Below are 22,473 nucleotides of genomic sequence, written 5' to 3' on the forward strand. Positions count from 1 at the left end.
GCTCTTCCTGTGTGCACTATTTCAGTTACTGTCACACCCACAGCGCTTAAGCTGCCCGAGACTCCCTTCGCCATCTGCTTTGCAATCACCAGCAGAAAGATGATCTGCAGGTTGTGAGAATTGTTTCCAGATCTGCATCTCAAGATGTTTATAACAACACATTTTATAGCCAGCTAATGGAACCCCCTCAAGTCAGACATCTCCTGAAGGGCACTTCATTTCATCCCTAGGAGTCTGCAAAAGGCCCATCTTTGATATCTTCACTAATAAATTCAAGTATGAATGAAATCAAATAAAACTCTTTAACAAGCACTCAAAGAGATCAGTTCTCAGTACAAAATAACAGAAGGCAGAAGCCAAAACGACTGAAATAGTATCTAATAAATACAAAACCATAATACTTGGCATTTATCAGTTCTCTACAATGGCAGTTCTCAGCATTTCTGACTGAAAAAATGGAAATCCTTTGCTTCTGTACATAAACATAAGTTGAAGTCAGCATCAAACTGATACTGGCTATCCCACAGTCAGGTACAGTCAGACACGATGTGTAAGGCAGCAGTATATAACCTGCCCTGAAAACAAATTTGTGCCTGGCATCTCCAAAGAGCTGAAAGAACTCAAACACCAAATATCTAAGAATAACTCTTGCCCTCTTCTGTTTCTGACCTGCTCCCTGGGTGGTAGCAGTGATACCGCCGAACCTTTAGAAAGTTTTATTAACAGAAGCCTCACTGGTAAGTTCAACTCATGGCAGCTCACTCTTAAAAATAAAAAAAATAGGCCATCAAGAAGTTAGTGACAGGCTTTGTTTCTTGTATTTTTATTTTATGCATTCATTTAGCTCAATCACGAGCCTGGCCAGCCCTACGGTCTGCGGCACCCCCAGCACGCTGCCCGCATACTCACTGTTGGAGCCAAGATACCAGACAACTTCGCCGTGTGTTCTGTTCCACAATAAGGCACCTACAGAACTCACAAGGGCCATCACCAGGAGAATACAGAACAAAACGAGGATCTGCATGTTGGTCACCTTCTCCACATTCGATCTCTTCAGAGGTGCTTTGGTTGAATTCTGAACAGCAGCAGAAAAAAAAAAGGAGTCTGTCAATGGCTTATACAAGAGGAAACTGCAGAGGCAAAACCGGTCTTGATTTCTGGAGTCCATTTAGAACTTGTTACATCAACTCTGTTTAGCCCCGTATGGTGTGCAAAGCTTGACCTGGTGTAACAGCAGCCAAAACTCCTAATGACTCCAGAACTGACAGGGGCCATCAGAGGAATGGCACCATTTGGTTCCAAAACATCTCCTGGCCATCTATCCCACTGACAGGCAGCAGAGGCGAGCAGCACATACAAGATGCTCGTCTCTCCAGGCACTCCACACCTTCAAGGCGACAGAGACTATAGTCTTAACCCAATTATCTCCAAAAGCTAAAACTGTACGTGGTCATTACTACCTCCTCAGCTGTTAAACCTCAGTTTTAATTTACCTGATAGCTGGACAACATTTAAGATAAAATACAGTTAGTTTTGTTTACATACTGAAGCATTTTGAGAAAAATACCTCAGTAAAGCACTTACACATGTGCACATGCAACAAAATCCTTGCATTTCTGAAGGCCTCCAGGTCTTACACAGCTGCGAGTCAAACCATCTCAAAATCAAGTCCAAAAGATTTCCCAGTCCAAAAGACAAGTAGAATACAGGAAAGATGACCAGCTTTTATCAGAACATGCTCTGGATCTCCTTTAAAGTTTTACCTGCATGAGTTTTGTATCGTGCCCTGTATACACAACAATACCCAAGACCCACTGGGTGTTTCTCAGCTGTGCACCTCTCAGCAAGATCTGGTCTGGACCAACAGGAACCGGGCTGCAAAGCAAGAAGTATGCATGTACCTCAATTCTTGATGACAGTTCAGGAAAGTAATTCTCCTTTCAGCCTTACTCCTCCCCTCAAAAACCCCAAAACCTAAGAAAACCCAAACCACAAGAGGAGGAAACTACTACAATGAACTTCCATTGTTTGTCCATGCAACTCAAGAGAGCACTGAAACCTGTGTAAACCTAATCCTGAGAAGGCACAGTGGGGTGAAGGTGACACGAAGGAACACTTCTAGTTACCAAAACTCAAGAACTTACATGACAGCGCAAGTTTAGTCTGCCCTTCACCTTGGTTAATGTATCCTCTCCCACATCAAGGACAGGGAAGCAAAGGGCAGCACTTGCGAAGAGATCAACCATTCCAAGCACACTACCACCTCACAAGTGCCGTTAAACTGTATCACCCAGGGCATTTTCAAGTGCGATGTGAGAGATCTTCTACTGTTCTTGGATCTGTCACCATTCAGCTAAGCTGGCCCAGGAAAGCAGGTTGTGTGTAGGAAAACAGGTACAGCTACAAGAAACCTGTTCCTGGTGACCTTTACAGTTCTCCGAGCTCAAGTACAAAACCTGTGTTCTTTCAAGAACTGCAGCAGATCAAAGTCACACTGATAAAGACTCCAGATTCTCTGTAGATCTGAATTTGGTGCACCCCTGGGCTCTTGTTGAAAAAGGTTTCCCATTTCTTCTGTGTACCTTCCGTAAGAAGAAAGCCCTAAAACCCCAACCACTTCTCCCCAACTCTTCCTTCTCTTTAGATATTACTTTTGATTACAAAAAACCAACACACTACAATTCCAAAGAGACCAACGCCCCCATAACAAACAGAAAATGCCATCGGAAGACAGAGCTATGTTATCTAATACTGGCAGATTACTCTGATTAATACTGATCAATATTCTGATGACAAACTGTTAACTACTGCTCTCCTCTCCCCCAGCAAAACACACAAGTGCTCAGTCCTGCAGACTAAAAGCACACAGGAGGCATTTTTTTGAATCATGTTGTCAAGTCCATACCTTTGACCATCTAAGCGCAAGTTTCCAGTGAAGTCATAAAGATGACGGTTGGGTCCTTCACATTCTATCCTTCCAGACACTTTCATCAATTCTTCTCTTGACTGGAGACTAGCAGTCTGGGACAATCCCTGCCGAGACCAAGGCAAAGGAGATACTTGTCAAAAGTTGTTATTGGAAGGCAGTAACAGGAAAATGGTGCTTTCTTCAAAGATTTAAGACACCACATGCAATTTAATGTGCAGGCATTTTCTGGTACTTTTGTTGGTGGAGGCTTTTTTGGGTTGGTTGTTGGGTTTTTGGTGGGGGAGGTTGGTTTGGGGGATTTTTTTTTTTAAAAATGTGTATTCAATAACTCTCTCCTGCAAGGAAGATTCATTATGGACACATATGATCCTGCTTGTAGAGGTTTGGTTTAACTCTCTTTACACAGGAGAGTTAATATTACCTAGATGATCTCTTTGTAAGCAAGAGGAAAGTCCCATCCACAAAGCTGCACGTGTGCAGGAGGGAAGTAGGAGACAAGCAGTCTTGGCTTTTCTCTCCCAGTTCCACTGCTGCATTGCTGCTGCTAAATAGGGTCGCTCCTAAGCGTGGTGTCCCTTTGGTCACTGCAGCCACTGCGCTCCACTCACACCCAAGGTTATCAACCCATCACGCAGCTGTAACGTGACATAGTGCTAGTCCATCCAGAGCGCACACACAGCACTCCATCGCTCCAGCAGTCCATGAGCGCCTCCTCTTGGTTAGGCGAGCCACTGGGTGTTTGTTACCACACCTTGACTGCGGCACTGCAAGCCACAACGCCTGAAAAGGTCCCAACACCTTATGTTTGGTTTTGCTCATGCGTTCTGAAACAAAATCTGACAGGAACTCAAGATCTGATCTACTGGGCTGATCCAGAGCAGGAAATTGAGTTTCTACAAAGGCAGCAAACAAGCAGCAAATGTACAGCTTTAAGAAAACCATTTCAAAATCCTAGTTCAAGTTCAATGTTTTGTAAGGAAAGGCAGCAAAGTTTATTTCTAAACAACACAACCAACAGTATTTCTTAAACAACACTAGAAAGATCTATACAAGTTCCCCTACTTGCCATAAAGAGAGAACAAGTTAACTCAAACACGTAACAGGTCCTTCTGAGCACTCCACAGAGGCAGAAGCAGACAGACTGGCACCTGCGAGAGCAGGAACTGCTGCTCTCCCACAAACACAAATGGTTTATTTTTTATTCCAGAAACATCACTTCAGTCCCGCTTACTGGACTTTCAGCAAAACACCGCCAAGGTCTGCTGGATTTGCCTTTGGGGGTTTACGACGCTTCCTCCAGAGGAGTTCCTTACACTTGCACGTGAAGCATTACTGCTCAGGCTCGTATCGTTGAAAAGAAAGCTCACAGCTGACTGGAAAGAAATCTGGGGTTTGCTCTTTAGAAGAGCACTTGCACTGTTCTCATGCAAGCTAGACTCTGCTTTGTCAGCTAGTATTTGCTAGCTAAATGGAAAAAAAGGTGAAAATCAGTTTGTTTTACCTGGCGTATTTTAAGATTTGTCTCCCCATCGAGATTCGCTGTTTCAATATAGCACATGGCTTGTGGTTCACTGAAAGGAGCATAAGGATTTTCGACATTAAAACTCAGTACTTTTTGTATACAACTTCTGTGCCAAAATGATCCACAATGTGCCAAAGACAAAAATCAATACTGGTGGTGTATGACCATGAACGTGTGCATTTTACAGAAACGTCTTTGAGGATGAAGACTCTCCTACACAAACTACAGAGTCTAAGTCAGAAGGTTAATAAGAATTTCACAACTCATGATAAACTCGGGCACCTGGAGCGGGCTATTTTACGCTGCAATCCATAAAAGATTTCTTCTGAATGCCAGAGCTAAAGCTCAAACACTAAATACTGAACAGTGTTCAAAGGGAACGTGCCTGGATGAAGAGGGCAGTGCTCTCGGCTGGGGGGTTCTGCCTGTGCACTGCATGCGCAGAAGGTCACGGCCATAAGACCACCTCTAAGCTAAGGGATGTATTCAGCTTTTTTTTTTTTGATAATCAGAAAAAGGCACAATAAGATTGAAACTGAGAACTGTGATTTGCATCTTCCACAGGTGCTTCTGCCCTTACCAACAGGAGGTAGAAAAAAAAAATCTTCCTCACAGAACTAATTTTCCATTAGTCAAGCTCTTATCCACACCTAACAGAGGTAGCACCTGTAATAATGAAGAGTACGTCCATCATGGACCTTCTCCTCACATGCCCCTTAAAATTTAAAACCTCTGTATGGTAATACCGAAACTGTTTTTCCTGATTGTCTTGTCAGGCTGCTAAGGAATACCCCTGTCCCGTACAGGCTCAAACAAGCACCACTCCAGTAGAGCACGTGTCGTACTCGAGATGCTGCTGTTTCCTTTCACAGGTAACCAATCGTTTTAGCAGCAAATGTGCTTAATCAGCACAAGAGTCACTCATAAAGGCTCTTGAGGATAAAAATCACTGGAAAACAGACAAGTGTTTTTAGAACACAGGAAGAAGCTAGATTTCTCTCTCCATAGAATTTTCTTAAAGAAGTTCCAAGTCTGTTCTTTGACGACTCCTATATGAGCAACCTGAATCTGAACCCAACACAGACACAGATTAAGTCCAGCCTGATTCCGAGTTTACTTATGTCACAAACACCTTATCGAATACAACAGGAGCAGTGAACTCAGGAGGGAGACCTCCTGCAATGCGACTCCTCATCTCTGCAGAAAGGTGGAAGTGTTCCAGCACAAAGTGGTGTTTGGATTCAAATATTTTTTCCATCTATGTAAATTTATTCACTGTGTAAAATTCATTTGATGTCACCTTATTTCTACAGGACAAAAAAGTCAAGATAAAAAAACCTGTTTATTTCACCTTTGACAGTGAGTCCAGACACAGAAAATCACCACATACAAGCAAAAGACCCCACCCCTTCAGAGCACACAAAGCCTTCTGGTGGGCTGGGACTTACTGTTGTCATTTAAAAGAATCATGGGAACAATACCAATTGTAGAGCAGAACTGTCACAGAAACTGCTATTTAACTCAAGCAAAGCTTCTCCCAGACCAACATACTTTGGGTTAAATTCTCCAGTGATGTGATTACCAACAGCAAAAGCTTAGTGCAACAAGACGCTGACCCATGCAAGTTAAGAAACAAATGAGAAGGTTTTTTAGAAAACATTAGAGGACAAGTTCAAGAAGAATAAATACTCCTCAGTGCTGAAACAAGTCACTGATGTCAAGGTGTAGCTTAACTAACTGTAAATAACGTTGACGGGTGCTTATTTAAAATTTGGTGTTTGTTTTAAAAAACACAATATCATATACGATGGAATGAACAGTCTAGCCTTGATCATGTGACAGTTCAAACAGACTGAGCTTCCCTACAGAGCTTTCTAAAACATAAAACCTCCCAGGCACGGCACAGCCACGTGCGGAACAGAAAGTGCAGTAGCTTAGAAAACGAGTTCCCTTCGAAGTGAGGTCACCTAAAGACGTGTAACCTGGAGCCCACAGGACCCTGCGGCCAGCGCTGACAAGCAAGCAGAGGGAAGTTACAGACAAGAGCAAGGTGTCAGGAGGTTCGGCTGTTAGAAATAGGGTGTTCGATGGCAGGAGCTGCGCTACTGTCTCTTGTTTAGGTGGACAGTGGTCTTGATCCGGCCTCAGGTTGTTCAACACAATATAGAATCTATATGAGCAGCCAAGGAACACTTAAATGCATTTGGGAACTAAGGACCAAGCTTCGTTTGCCAGCTATCGGTACAAAGAAGTCGTCCCCTATGTACAAACTCAAATGTGCAGGGCTCACATTACTGCTGCTGCCGAGCTAGGGATGGGCTACGGTGCACCTCAAAGGCAGGGAGTCCATAAATGAAGCCCAAAAGCTATTTTGCAGGCTGGTTATTACACATCAGCTGGACTAGCCTTTTAGAATTACTGTTTGGGAAAAAAAAAAATCTTTCCTGAGGGGCAGGAAAATATGCTAGAAGCTCAGTAGAATTAACTGGAAGAATACTTAAGCTTCCTCAAGTGGAGGAACGCTCCGAAGGCCATACAGCAGCATGAAGCTCCTGTAACACACCTCCAGTCTTACACCACATTGAATTTCACCCTTGGTGAATCACGGACAGGTCCATAATGCTACAGTCTCCAAGAGCTTTCCTACAGTGACACATGAATCGCTGCCTAGCAACGCACTGTTTTGACACAGGTGAAGTTTGATTGTAGATGTGGGGGAAAAGCAGTGCCACCCAACATCTGCTCTTCCTAACAGCAAACACAGTCTCAAGTCCTCTGCCCCTCAGTTCAGACCCATCATTTCCACGCCCATCCCAGATACCTGGAAGATATAATGATCATGTCTGCTGGAAGATGTTGCCCATTGGTGACCTTCACAATATCGCCTACTGCTACCTGTTGAGCCAGGGGCAGCAGTACAGTAGCATGGAAAAGAAAAACAAACAGTTCGCTTGTCTGGCATGTTAGTTGGTTATTTTCTTTTGCCTGGGCTAAAGAACAGCATCATGCACAGCACAGCTAGAGACAGCGCTTCTGAAAGCCAGAGTACTTTTCACTGCAAGTTTGGAAGTATCAAAGCCTTCCCCCGTTCCTGAAGGCAAAGTAAACAATTCTCTATAGAAAAAAATGGATATGCTCAATTGAAAGAGTGAAATTGTGGCTTACATTTAGTAAAAATTGTCTATAATCTTGCTATTATTCAAATTTGAGGGGTTTTCCTTTATTCTTTCTTGACCAGCAGAAAGATTTTTTTCCTAGTAAGTTATATTTAAACTTCACCTTCCTCAAGAATTAAGGTTTCTTCTCCATTTTACTCACCCACCCAGTCACTGCTATCAGTTTCCCTTCACCCTCTTTACATGCACTGCTTGTATTAGTCACTAGCAAGGAATGTTTTTGCTACAGGCAGATAGGATATAACCAGACCTCGCCCACAGTCACTTGAGATGAGCCAAGTCCTGATTTCTGAAGTACTGAAGATCTACGAGTTCCTGGCACCTTTAGTGGGACCTTCACTCCAGGAAGGGCCAGGCAGCACTCTCAAAGCAGTTAGCCCGGCTTGCCTGATGAGTGTCGGACTGCTCAGCACCAACACACTGCTGAGAGTCTGACATGGGCTTAACGGTTTTAAGCACATTAATGTACCATAATTAAACAGATGGCATGTTTGAACAGGTAGAGTCACTCTTCTTACTCTGATCCCACTGAAAACAAATTTCAGCACAAAAAAGGTCAGAACTCTGCCTTGAAATAAACAAAGTGGGTAGTGCAGAATTGTTATTTCCCAACCATAAATGGACATTACACAGATGCAGACATAGGCCAATTCAAGAGGTGCTTAAGGCACAATGAGCCCCAACTAGATCAATACATCCTGCAGGAGTTCAGCAAGTTCTAGAAGTAAAGCTCTGCAGGTCCTGGCCCAGGGCCTCACTGAACACATGGTTCCCACGTGCCTGAGGCAGCAGCAGGGCCAGCCGTCCTCACCTGCATGAACAGCTCACTGACCAGCCTCCGAACAGAAGAGCTTTAGGACAGGCAGCACTATATGTCTGTTAGACTTTCGGGAGATACAGCATTGCAGTGAAAGTTACTCTGGTAGGTGTGGACTAAAAACAAAATACTGTTTACACCCTGGAGCACATTAACTGCCCAAGCAAACACCCACACCACAGTTCATCAGCGTCTGACAAACACCGCACTCGGACTGGAAGATGGGTACCCAGGTGCCTTGCTCCAGGCAACTGTCACTATCGCAACAGGAGGGACCCCCCCACCTCAATTCACAGAGAATTTGCACACGGCGCACGTCAGTCCGAGCACTCAGAAATTAAGAGTAATTCTTGAACACCTCCCGCCGCTCCCTCCCATCTCCCATTTTATTTACCTCTTTCCACATAATGTTCTGCCACATCCCATTTCTTAGAACTGGAAAGAAAGTTTAAAGGTAGGTTAGAATAGCCAAGGTTCAGACAAATTAAAAAATGCCGTATCAGCAGCAGCGAACATCAACCAGAATGGGAACTAACACACCGCAAACAGAAAAGTGCTTTCCAGGAGCCGAGAACACACTTCTGTCTACAGCTGTAGGCATGCGCATCCAAGAAAGAGGAAGAATCTGCCCTAAATGTTTACATTATTTTTAGCACCTGCTAGACGACAGCCAGTGGCCTGATTTATTCTTGGCTTCATTTGATGTTAACCTGCAGACGGGCAATGTTGTTACTTGTGGAGAAAATGGCCTTCCTTGAAACAAAGGGTGTTACTGCCCGCTGTCAGTCGTCACCAGGATTTAAGTTAAGCAGTATGGCAGCTATGATCTAACCACAGAATCTGCACTTCTCACCTTTCTCCTTGCCCCTTCTTCAGTATGCAGAACGACTGACACATCCAGCTGCGCTACCGTACCCAGTGCCCTTAAGGCTGACACGCTCCAGCTCCTAAAGGAGCGTACAGTGCTCAGCTGCAGCAGAACTTCTTTTCCTCCAAAGCGACTGCAATTCCTATACACCAAAGCCACTCTCCAAAGCAAACCACTGTTTCCAGTGGTAGATTTAATGTAGGAAACACGCTTTGAAGATAAACTACGGCTCCATGCAAAGCCTACGTGCACACTACCGAAGCAGCGTCTGGCAGGCAGTGGAGTTGAGAACATGGCTGAGCAGCCCGTAGGCACTGCCTATTCCTGAGCGAGTTGAACTGATCTCTAGACAAACTACATCGACCAGACCTCGCCTGGCTGTAAGAGGAACCTAAAAGCTCATGCAGAACCTAGATTTAATTAATCCTAATCCCACATAAGTCAGCTTTTCATTCTTACACAAGTCTCAAGGATGAGCTTCTTTCACCTTCCTCAAGAAGTGAGGATACAGTTTTCAGTATCATTTTGAAAGCTTTAGAGTATTCAAATGTGAAAAATAAAACCTGAACTAGACTCCTAAGTTCCACTTTGCTCCGTAAAGAATACTTTGTGTCCTTTAAGGTTGTCTCTCCACAACTACCGCGCTAAGCCTCCCTTGACCTGTCTGTAAGCAAGTGCACAAATGCACAAGAACTGCCTCGCGACCTTTGGTAGAGCGTTCTTTCACACGCCTTACAAGGCCTGTGGTGCTACAGCCAGTTAATCGCGGACCTCTCATGACTAATAAACACAGTGTTCTTGCACTTGGAACACCTTCCCGGGCTCCTGCAGAGAAATTACCTCGAAGGACTGGTGAAGCAGTGCTTTTTGGTGTTCGTTAATACACCACCTCAACGATCACGATGATCAGCTTACCTTCTCAAACAGGAAGGAGAAGCAACTCGCAGAAAACAGTCCCGCAAGCTTCACGCCTGCTAACTGGGGCACAGAGCTAGCAGGTTCCTCAGCTCCTCACGCCCCTTTAAGCTGTTCTCCAGCTTTTTGACACTTAATCTAAGCGTGTCTAGGAGGAGGGGGCTCTACTCAGGTCAAGTCCCTGTGTTGTCCATTTCACCTACAGATCTTCAAAGGAGCAGCAGAGGAGCTGGCCAGTAAGTGAACATGGACATCCCTGACCACAAGGTAGCCACCAATAAATTCTTCCTAGTTCCTGCACATTTTATTTTGTTGTTGTTGTTGGTGGGTGGGTGTTTGGATTTGTTGTGGGGTTTTTTTTTTTTTTACAATAATCAGGATAGAGTCTGGCAGGGGATGAAGTTGCTTGGTTTTCTTGGAGGAGCTTAGAATTGTTTAACTTTGGACAACCTTGAAGTTACAATTTTAGTAATCCCCACCTGTGCTTTGCCCTCTAATGTCACACTGTCAGCATCAGTTTGGAACATCTGATAAAGTAAAAGGCTAACATACCAGTAAGTACCTAGTCCAAAAAGAGACAGGCATCCCCCCATCACAACTATTTAAGCGATAGAATTGTTCGAAAGCAAGAGTTCTGGTATTCACTATTCACACTTTAAAACATAAATTTAAAGAATGTTTAGTCTTACCTATTGTTTTCTTTTTATTCACAGCACTGTCTGCCTTATGCCTTTTCTGCAAGGAAACAAATTCCATTACACCTCATGACAGGTTCCAAAACCAGTAGAGCTAGAAACATGGCAAACTGCAAGATGACACACACGGTCATTTCTGCCTATATCTTTTTTTAGAAAAGGGCCACATAGATCATCTAAATCTAAATTATTTGTAAGAGTGTAACTTTAAAGTGAGAGTCCCCAAGTTAGAAGTCAGACTTAAACCAGGATATACAGGGGGGAAAAAAATCTAGGTGTCCAAAACATGTTCCTGGAAGAAAACCCAAAAGAAACAGCAAGGAATGGTATATTTAGATGACAGCTGCACTATAGATTCTATGTGTTCTTTTTTTATACTGGTGTCTAAATTATTTTATTCATCAGAATTGGCAAAGCAGAAGGGGCTCTCTATTACAAACAGTATCCAAGCAAGTTAGCGCACCTTTAACATAAAGCAAAGTGTTTCGGGGAAAAGTTGTTTGCCCCGACCGACTAAAAAGGCCACATATCCATCAGGACTCTACAGCGTCGTTCTATCGATAAGAGTATGAACGAACAAGTCTGAAGAGGTAGGAACAGTGTTCTGACATCTGCTTTTGTCTCATTCACCATCTAGAACGCAAACATTTAATCTACCTCAGCGTGCTCCAGAAATTCTAGTAAAGTTCAGAGCTTTCCAAGCCAAGAGGATATTTTGCTGCTATTCAGCAATGAATGGCTCCGTAGACTTCAGGGAGGCCCAGTGTGGCATTTCATGCCACAAATGTGGCACAAATGCATGTGGTATTTCTGAAGCACCTGATCCTTAGCACAGCCTTCCCCATAATCATACTCACATAATCTTCTATGATTTCTTTGATGCCAGCAACCGTTAAAATAAAGAGCAATGGCACCAAGGTGGTATATCTTCCTGTTGGAGAGACATCTGGAATTTGCTGTGAACAGAGAGAAGAAATACTCATTTTGTACTTGGATTTAAAACCAGTTTCTAGCAAATTTAGAACTTTATGCAATGCTTTCAGTTTTATGCCTGTTTGACATCCAATTGCCGTGGGCAAGCCAGTCTAAGCTTGTGGTAGACTTGAAGAAACTGCCACTGTCAAGTCAGAAGTTGAACCTTTTACTCTATTTCTTCTCTCTTCACAAGAAAAGTGTTCAAATTATGACATTTACCTGGAAGCAGCGCTAAGCTGGACTATCTAAACAGTCAGCAGTTTCACAAGAATCCACACATGGTTCTTCCCAGCACGGTCAATAGCTCCATATTTTACAATACTACTCCTTGGTTTTACTTACTAAGAATACAAGTGGTGTGATTTTTACAAAATACATCAGAAAAGTTGTCTTCTAATTGCCATTACAAAACATTACTATTAAAATGCGTCTAAACTTCAGTTAAGCATAACTACTGAAACAACATTTACTGCATTACAATTTCATTTTACAACCAAGGCAAACCGGTGAAACGCTACCTGCAGTAAGGCAATGAAGAGGAAGAATGCATTTGCAGCTTTTCTGATCTGCTCATACAGGAATCGAGGTAGAAATGTCACCACACTGTACTTGGCTGTGCTGCAAGTTAGAAGATTTTTATTTTAGTACTTCACTGGAATATCATACAGGGTTATGGCCAAAAAACTTCAGGTAGGCTTCTAAAAGCCAGCGTTAGAAAGTGGTGCCAAGATAACACATTAAAGACAAGTACAGAATGAGGGGAGTAAGGTGCCTGTGTTACGAGGAACAGCTGTGCTGAACAACAGAGGCACCACGCAGAGCCAGCGGGCCAACAGTGCCCCTTTAACCACCGGTACCTGTGTCACTGGATGAACTACGAGGTAATTTACTGACCATCCAAACTTCAACACCATGAACAGTCAACCTTTCACACCTCAGTTCCAAACACTTGATCAAGTACTTACTCCTCATCAAAACACGGAATTTAAGTGCTGGGGAAAGCAGAGTCAAATATGGGAGAAATTAGGAACTCTGCACTGACATTGTTAAAATGCCTCGCTTCCCAGCTCAGCACCATTCTATACGCAGCGATGAATAATCCTCCAGGACAGTTTTGCAGATGAATCTGGGTGAACACACAGCTTTGCAGATGAATCTTCCCTGGCTATTCTTCCTAAATAGTTATATTACTATTTCTTCTACCTTCAAACAAAAGTACACTGCACAAAGGAGTCTCCATAATCTATGCAGTTTGTCTTCCTCACACAAACCCCATAACGGGCATGAATACAACTTTAGGGGAAAAAACATCCAAGATGACAAAGTGATTTAACCATTCAATTTAAATGGGCTGAATAAGCCTCCCCCATGGTGCCAAATTACCAAAGCCAACATAAAAGAGATTAGGACTCTTGGTCTTGAAGTCTTCACTCCCTGCACGCATCAGTTACCACCTTCCTGAGACAGCGCAAGGATATTCGTCACACTGCAGAACTTGTCTGAGCACCTGGATCTATCCAGCAGCATGCAGTGTTCAGTTACACAAAGAAAAAAATATTCTTGTAGCAGCACGAGCAATTTTGCCTTACTGGCCCCACTGAATTAGCACAGACCTGCCCCCACTTATCTACTGGGCATCGACATGAAATGGAATTTTCAGAGCTGACTGCTTGCAGCTGTAGTTCAGGTGTCTTTCCACAGACAGTGAACATAAGCTCTGCAAGAGCTAGACAACCTGTGACAGGAGTTCTGTTTGTGTTCAGGGCAGTTGGTTTGTTGCTGGTTCGGGTTTTTGGTATTTGGTTGGTTGGTAGGTTTGTTTGGTCATTTTGTTGGTTTGGGGGGTTTTTTCAAAGAAATCTTGTATCTCCAAGGAATTGGGAACCCTGAGATACTCCTTATGAAGTTATTTAACAGCACACAAGTTTAGTAACTAATAAAACAACTCTACAAACACAGGCAAGATGCTCTTTCGCTTCAGTTTCCTAGAAATGTCAAGAGCAGCCTTCCAGAAAGCCTGGTCCTCTATGCGAAATGCTTTTCTTGTCCTCTCCCACCACCAAGCCACCCAGATCAACTGAAATCCGTGGCATTACACTCACAAATCATGAAGGACTACTATAATCAGATGCTTTACCTGCCTTCCACAACTGACTGTTACGTATAAAACACTTCCAATAACCCTGACCCACAAACAATGGAGTTCAGTGGGATTCTCTTATCTTCGCATGTATAAGGTAAGAGAACTACCTTCTAAGACCACTTACGTGCTTTAACCATTCTCTTCTCCCGTACCCTCCCCATTCCCAGCTCCAAGCCATCTAATGAGATACTGCTGCATTGTCCAGGATCAATCAGTGACAAGATGTAACACGGCACCCATTGTTAAACGAAGCTCTGTTTTGGACACTAGAGCAGAATCGGTGGGGCAAGTTAAACAAAATCATCAGTTTAAGGTCCCATCTTATCACCTGGTTTCTTCAAGCATCTGCATACCCCTACTAGGTTTGATGTAAATCAGTTACTACTCTAACTGGTTCTCAAAAATAAAAAGCATCATGACAGCATTTCTAGCACTAGAGCCTATAGACTTTCTATTGCTGCTACTGCTCAGCAGAATCATCTGTTGAAACACTCCGAAGCCTGACACTTCTGTACAATATCAACACAGATCATACCAACTAAGCCAACTGAGTTAAAGTATACATCTAGGTTTAAAGAATGAAACATAGTCCATTTGTGGTACAAATGAAGAGAAGCTGCTTCCTTGAAGTGCTATTAATTTCTTCCAACTATACGTCATTTTTTGTTTTAAGTCACATTAGCTCCGTCTCATGTGTAATAACCTTCCTTTAATACAGAACAGAACTAAACATGTCTCAGAAGTACCTTGTGACTTAAAGATGGGTTAATCAAGTTAACAGTTTAGACCTGCAAGTGAATTCCTCAAGAAAGACTAATTAGAAATCAAGCATTGGCAGATTCTTCTATCAAAAGAGTATTCCCCTGGATACCACTTTGCTATGACTACAGTAAAGCAAGAATTTGTCTCATGGCAATCAGGCTGAAACATTTGTTACTGGCATTCTCCCATTTAGCAACTTCACAGCCAAAGGGTCCAAACAATATTCTGAGTCTCACGATCGTGCTAACGCCAACACAATAAGGCTCTTCGAATGAGCTCTAGACGTACACTCTGGGAGTGAGCACAGACCTGTTTTTATTATTTGAAAGTATTGCGTTTTTCCATTAGAGAGCTGCTCTTCAGAGCCTGATTAATCAAATATTCCCGCCCAGCTTAGAGTATTAGTTAGCTTTTCCTAAGAAGCTTGCTTTTTTCATTTTTTGGAAATAATGTGCACCTGCTGCTTGTACATACGCTTGATCCCTGTTCCTGGACTGCATGGTAACGGCCAAACGTGCCCCTCTAGAAGGGACCTCTTCTCTCCAGACATCTGTCATGTTACTTGAGCAGCAAAGTACGTGGAGTGACTTGGTCTCATTTCCAGGGGTGGTAAGTACAACAGACTTGTCCTTTCCTAGGCAGCATTCACCCACAGCTTTCTATTCCACAGTTCACATACTTGGAATACCCTCAGCGCGAGAGCTGAAGAATGAGTGTTGCTTGATGTTAGTGCTCTTAGCACAGGCTGATGTGCAGGAACGATTATTAAAGCTAGACACAGACGCCTGAACCACAGCAGAGGAACTGGGCAATTAGAGCCGATGGTTAGGACTTAAACTTCTCTCAAACAGGTTTTGTTTCCATTAACGCATGCAAAAGATGCCTTGTAACAGAGAAGGAAGAAAAAAATTGAAAACCAAGATAATCTGCTTGAATTATGGGTCCAAATATTGTCTCCTGCAGAATGGCGTGTTCATGCTAAGGCCCTGCAGGCACGTGACGCTCTTTTGAATAGCAAGATGAACATCAGCCTCAGAGGTAGCTCTCAAGTACAGAAGCAGGGTGAACACAAGCTACTCTGACCTCGCACAGCAGGGCACAACAGCAAGCTTTACGTGTTTCAAGTGATTAACTACATCAGCACAAAACCCAACAAGCAATTACACTGGGGACAGCGAAAGCTCATTCACAGGAACGTTCCACCAGCACACAACACTGCCACGAGAACATGGGCAAAACCACGTGTCACGAACAAGGTTTTTAGTGGGTGCACCTCCTTGTCCATGTGGAAGATGGTGCATTTTCCTCATGATGCCGCTGAAGAGACATGAAAATCAACCGTTTAGAAGTTCCTCAAAACACACATCATGAAGGCTTGTAAGGAGCAATTACTTGCATGCCTATGCAATGATCACTGGTTGACTGGAAACCAGGTCCTGAACAACCAGTATTGGTCTATTAGAGCAGGCAGCAATTTCTGTCACAACCAGTGAAGCCTCCAATTCAGTCAAAGAGCCTGGCTCTGCCAGATGAATCCTTGAGACTACAGTTCCTATCTAAAAAAGGGGTACGCAGTGCTTAATTCCTCTTTGTGGTTTGAGACAGACTGAGCGTGGCTCAGAACAGAGGAGTGTGAAAGGGGTGAGACTTGCTCTTGCACAGTAAACACTGCAAGACTTTAGTCCTATAAGCTTAAAGCTTGCCAGAGCAAGGCAAAGAACCCAAAGCCATCACATCAGAGTATCTGCCGTCCAGCTCTGGAGCAGCCACTGTCCATCGTCCCAGCGACTTTGCTGCCATCTTCTCCTGCACTCCCCTACGGTTTCTCCAGCATCGCAACAGCATCTTACACGTACAAATTCATACACTGACAGAAGATAAAACAGCTCCTAACTTTGTTTAAAGGACATGCTTCTGCCTAGCCACTGAAACACCAAACCCTGAAAAGATTTCCCAAAGCTGTTGTAATACTGCAGTAAAGGGATAAATCTGTTGTCCCAAGTTATCCCCAGACAATGAAAATAACTTGGAGCATACAAATGTGTTAGAATTAATCCATTTGACCTTTGTCAGAAAACACTTCTTGCAGCTTCAAACTGCAGCCCCAGTAACATGCAAAAACTCTTATCAGCAGGACAACTTTCATCTTAAGGACCTCACCACTTACATATTTAAGCCCAAGGATTCCTTCATTTATAGGATGGGCTCCCACCAGCAGCAACTGAAAGATTGTTTCATACAGGTTTTACAGACGCAGGGCACACCAAGCTAGTGCACTAACCGCCCTGCAGGTCCAGTTCCACCAGAACTTACTCTTTTGTGGGCCAGAGTGGTTTGAGCCTGCTATAATAAGAACCTGAGGCTTTTCTGAGGAACAGTTTAAGACCTCATACGTGACCAAGTAAAAAAAACGCAGAAAGCTGTCAGTGGTGGTTGTCTGGCTGACATCTAGGAGGGTTTAACACAAGCAGAAATCTCAATTAGCAGAGACATCTCAGATACATTCTTACATAGTTATTTTATAGTAATGCACATCATTGGTGTTGTGTCCCACTCCAAAGCCTAATAAAGAGGCAGGACGGTAAGCACATTATTCGCTGATGACCCCCACTTCTGCTGGCCAGTAGCGTCATCTACCCTAATGCACAAGTTCCATTCCAGCAGCGAGAGGTTCAGGCTGACAAACCCAGCTTGGCTGAGCTGTCTGCACTTCCCCAGAAGACGCATCAGCAACAAGATTACCTTCAAATGCTTCACTGTGGCTGTTACCTTTGTACAGACCGTTGCTAAGTACAGGAGAACGCATCATGTCCTGTTGCCCACTGAAGCATGACAGCCTTATTCCTCTGCAGTTCAGCAGAGCCAGCTCCCCACCGTGAGGGTTTTTCAGGATTTCTAACCTGCGGTATCTCAGGCCAAACTGCCCCAGTACCAGCAGTATGCACAGGCAGTGAAAAACTTCGAAGTAGCATAACTGATGTTGCTAGAACAAGTACTGATCCCACTAGTAGTGCTCACAGCAGCCTGCACAGGGAGCAGGCACTGAAATGACTGCAGTTTAACCTGAGGACAAGTCCTCACGGTCACAGTTAACAGAAGCGACAGCAGTTTTGCTTCCACGCCCTGTACCCAGAGGCTGTTCGTAAGCGTACAAACAGCAGACCTTTCCATTTGTTCTCTATCCACGCAATTCCCGCAGGAGGGGGAACAGACCCCTGGCTGTTCTTCAGAAACAAATGCATTAGACAAAGACTGTTTAGAAACAGCACTAAAAGCTCTGCAGCGTGGTATTGTTTCAGCACGCTCTGATACTGTCGGGTCATCACTATAGAAATACGTCCTTGGTTTGCAGCAGCCCAGCTGGCAAGTACAACTCAGTAAAATAGAGCTGACTGGAACAGTTAACCTAGAAATACTATGTCCAATAAAGGAAGTTTAGCACCACGTTTACTTCCTGGGCAAACCCAAAACAGGCTTCGCAGTGAACACACGGCATTGCTATGAAGATAAATAAAAAAGAAAACAAGTCATATAAGTTAGCTGGCTGACTAAGAGCCAGAGGGTCTCAAACTTCAGTTTTAAAGTGTTACCACATTAGTCAAGCAGCTCTTGTTCTAGTGACAAGCAGGGGAGTGGTACAAGAAAGGAACACTTCATTTCTCTCAGAACTGAACAAATACCTTCCCAGTCCACAGAACCACTGTGGAAAGTAGTCACTGCAGTTCTTGAGCTTTACTTAAGTCAACTGAAGAGATTTTCTCACTCTTCCACCCTTTGCTACAGACACCAGCAGCTGGACAGAGGCCTGTAGCACCAAGCAAAGACTGTAAATGCAAGATACTTCAGAAAGTGTGAGTTATTGTACACGCCACCTCTAAGCTCTGAAACACTCCTGCTTTGCCTCCACCTTCACTCAAACCACACAAAGAATTACCAAAAACTTCTAGTCCCTTCCTGTTCACAGATTTCTCTGGACAGGAATCACCAGTGGTGGAGGAATAAGTCAGAAGAGAATACACACCACTGAATATTTATCCAAGAAGTATATGGGAAAGCAGCTTTGTTTGCGTAAGGGCAGACTGCATTCAAGCTTTGGGTCTGAAAGGCACTTAAACAGGGGCTTTACCTAAAAAGACCCTGTTTAATTCCCGTGCTGTGTTGCTGATGTACAAAACCCATCATGATGCCAAAGGAAAAAAAACTCAAAAAACCTCAACGAAACCAATTTCAGCATGCCAGAGAACTCAGCATGCAGCAGGTAAAAGGGCACTAAAACTCCCGCATGCATTTGGGGTTTTTTCATCCAGAGGAAATTCAACAGCTAACTGTCCAGGGGCTCTGGCCCCTGAGTAGCCCACCAAGACCAGAGATGCAGCACCTTCAGGCACATTGTGACAACCTGCAAACATGACATCAATACCAGGCACAAAGCTCACGGAGAGTAACTGGTACGAACAGCTCTAAGAATCCTGCTGCAGCCGTAGCCAAGCATTGTCCAGGTAAGAGAGTACAGGATCAGCAACAGGCACACTGCAGGAAAACTACCGCTTTGCTTATTTACAAGAAGTACTTAACACTGAGAACTTCCTTTTAGTCAAGAACGGTGTCTACCTGGAACTGAAGAGAGTTACGGGATTAGTTTAATACATGGTTAGACTTGCACCCTTCAGAATACAATAATACTCCCCTTCTTTGAAGGATTCCAAAAGGCTTTTCTGCAGTCAGGCAAGCGATCTGTTCACATGACAACAGAAGAGATTTCCAAATATAACAAAAACACTAATTCAAGCGGCCAGTGCCTGAACTCCTCCAGTAATAATAAACTGAACAGAAGCAGAGGCAGTTTTACCCAAAGCGCAAAGAGAACTACTGGTGTGCAGCGTTAAGCGCAGGTGAACGCCCTCGCACAGAGCAGACCACCACTCACATTTTCAGATGTTCGCACACCCTAGTGAACACTACTCGGAGTATTCATGCTACAAGGGAAATACTAACTGGCTACTGATACCAGCAATGCCTGCTTCAGCGGCGGGGACTTGCTAGGCAGAATGAGAATCTCCCCACACATTCAAAACGCACGGACAACTGGGAATCTCAAGTGGGACCTGTAGTACCCAGTGACAGGACAGGAAAGCAGCGTACCTGGCTTCACTTAGCGCAACATACAGGTGCAGTCGGAGAAGAATTCAGACTGCGCCTACAGTTGCCACCAGCAAGCATCCTGCAGACAGGGGTGTGACAGTCTGGGACTACAGGCAAACAGTCAGTCTAGCAAAGGAGTTGCGATGCCACTAGAAGCCTTTACCATCTTCAGCGCTAAATTCCAAGTGGTGGTGCTTCTGCCCTACGAAACAAGAACTTTGTTCTCAGTCTGCTTGAGTTTTAAGACCCTGCACAGTTTCCAAGTGAACACAGAAGGCTTTCTGCTCTTTATCTTTTCTAGCAAAATTTAGCTTTTGCCTATGAGAAAAACAAGTCTCTGAACTGAGGATTTTCTGGATATCAGAATGCAACTTTGGGGATCTCCCTAATAGATCAAGACCCCAAATTCTGTTCTGATAAGAATTGTTCAACAAGAATATGAAAAGCATACAAGACTGCTGCTCTGCCCCGATCTCCCACACAAGCAACACACCAAGGCTCAACTTGAAGTCCTGATTCCAATCGAAGTCAGACGTGCACCAGAACGCACTGCCAGGCCTTGATTACAAGAATATTAAGTAGAGCAACAGTTACAACAGCAACTGCTAAGTACTTACAAAATCTGGAGACAATTACAAATGTCCTTGAAGCTATTTCAGCACTTTTATGCTTCCTGGATAAAGAAACTAGAAATTCCAACTGCTTTTGCATCACCACTACCCTGTGCAACCAGTGAGGGGCTCAGATCACTTCACTGCTGGTTTTTACTGGGTGCACTGGAAGAGAATTTCAGTACAGTACTGTTACACACGCAGCATAAGCCACCGATTGTGGATAGATCCCTGTATTAGTAAGAAATACCATGGAATTGTATTCATAAAAAAAGATCCTGGCACGCACACGGCCCAGGAGGTTACTGCAGAGCATTCTTGAGAACTTTGACACGTGGTGGAGGAACCAGTGAGGAGAGGTGTGCTGCTGGACCTTGTACTAACAAGCAAGGTCTGGCTGGGTATGATGGGAAGGTTGGAGGCAGCTTTGGCCATGTGATCCTGCAAGGGTGAAGTTCAGGATACTGCAGGGAGGAAGCTGGACAACAAACAGGATTACAACCCTGGACTTCAACAGAGCTAGCTTTGGCCTTCTCAAAGACCAGCTTGGAGATATTCCATGGATTAGGGCTCTAGAAGGTAGGAGGGCCCAAGACAGATGGTGAATATTCAAGCACCACTTGCTCCAAGCAAAGGGTCCGTGCATCCATATGATTAAGAAATCAAATAAAGGAGGCAAAAGACCTACACAGATGAGTAAGGAGCTTCTGGAGAATCTCAAGTGGAAGAAAGGACTTTACAGACTGTGGAAAAGGGACTGGCCAGACTGGCTACTTGGGAGGAACATCGGAATGTAAGCAGAGTATGCAGGGATACAAGGAAAGCTAAGCCCCACTTGAATGACATCTGGCAAGGGATGTCAAAGGTAACAGGAGCTTCAAGTACCTCAGGAGCACACAGAAGACCAGGAAAAGTGTGGAGCCACTGCTGAATGAGGTGGGTGCCCTGGTGATGGAGGATACAGAGAAGGCAGAGTTACTGAATGCCACATGTGCTTCTGTCTTTACTGCTAAGGCCAGCCCTCAAGAATCCCAAACCCTAGAAGTAAGAGAGAAAAGCTGGAGAAAGGAAGACTTTCTCTTGGCCAAGGAGGACCAGGTTAGAGATCATTTAGGCAAACCAGACACCCACAAATCCATAGGCCCCAATGGGATGCACCCCCAGTGCTGAGGGAGCTGGGAGATGCTATTGCTAAGCTGCTCTCCATCTTCGAAAGGTCACAGAGAACAGGAGATGTGCCTGAGGACTGGAGGAAAGCCAGTGTCACTCCAGTCTTCAAAAGGACAAGGAGGACCCAGGGAACTAAAGACCAGTCAGCCTCACCTCTGTCCCTGAAGTGGTGATGCACCAGCTCATTCTCAACATTATCCCTAAGCACACAGAGAAAAAGAATGTAAATGGGAGTGGTTAACCTGGATTCACCAAGGGGGAATCATGCCTGGCCAATCTGATGGCCTTCTGGCTGGGTGGATGAGGGGAGAGCAGTGGATGTTGTCTACCTCAGCTTCAGCAAGGCGTTTGACACTGCCTCCCCTAACACCCTCCCAGGGTGGATCAGGAAGTGTGGGTTAGATGAGTGGACAGCAAGGTGGACTGAGAACTGGCTGAACAGCAGAGCTCAGAGGGTTGTGGTCAGCAGCACAGAGTCCAGGGTGGGCTGTGGCTAACGGTGTTCCCCAGGGGTCAGTCCTGTTCAACATACTCATCAGCGACCTGGAGAAGGGACAGAGTGCACCCTCAGCAGGGTCCCTGATGGTACAGAACTGGGAGGCGTGGCTGACAGCCCAGACGCCGAGCTGCCATTCAGAGAGACCTGGACAGGCTGGAGAGTTGGGGGGAGAGGAGTTGAATGAAGTTCAACAAGGGCAAGCATAGGGTCCTACAGCTGGAGAGGGATAACCCCACGCACCAGTACAGG

At 44.4% G+C, this 22,473-nt stretch overlaps 1 protein-coding gene across 1 annotated transcript in view; it reads right to left on the reverse strand.

The window, feature by feature from the left end:
• The window catches only part of ATP8A2 (ATPase, aminophospholipid transporter, class I, type 8A, member 2), a gene marked incomplete at its 3' end in the record, with an annotated part of 71,858 nt that extends 59,347 nt beyond the window's left edge, over window positions 1-12,511 (reverse strand). The window contains exons 1-9 of the mRNA XM_010144085.1: window positions 12,416-12,511; window positions 11,780-11,878; window positions 10,917-10,962; window positions 8,839-8,879; window positions 7,273-7,346; window positions 4,431-4,500; window positions 2,906-3,033; window positions 1,764-1,875; window positions 910-1,075 (exon numbers count right to left, since the gene is read on the reverse strand). Coding sequence (XP_010142387.1) covers window positions 910-1,075; window positions 1,764-1,875; window positions 2,906-3,033; window positions 4,431-4,500; window positions 7,273-7,346; window positions 8,839-8,865 — 577 coding nt within the window. The remainder of the gene's footprint in view (window positions 1-909; window positions 1,076-1,763; window positions 1,876-2,905; window positions 3,034-4,430; window positions 4,501-7,272; window positions 7,347-8,838; window positions 8,880-10,916; window positions 10,963-11,779; window positions 11,879-12,415) is intronic.
• Between the last annotated feature and the right edge of the window lie 9,962 nt (window positions 12,512-22,473).

The sequence above is a fragment of the Buceros rhinoceros genome, unplaced genomic scaffold (genome assembly GCF_000710305.1).
Source record: "Buceros rhinoceros silvestris isolate BGI_N320 unplaced genomic scaffold, ASM71030v1 scaffold13389, whole genome shotgun sequence".
NCBI lineage: Eukaryota > Metazoa > Chordata > Aves > Bucerotiformes > Bucerotidae > Buceros > Buceros rhinoceros.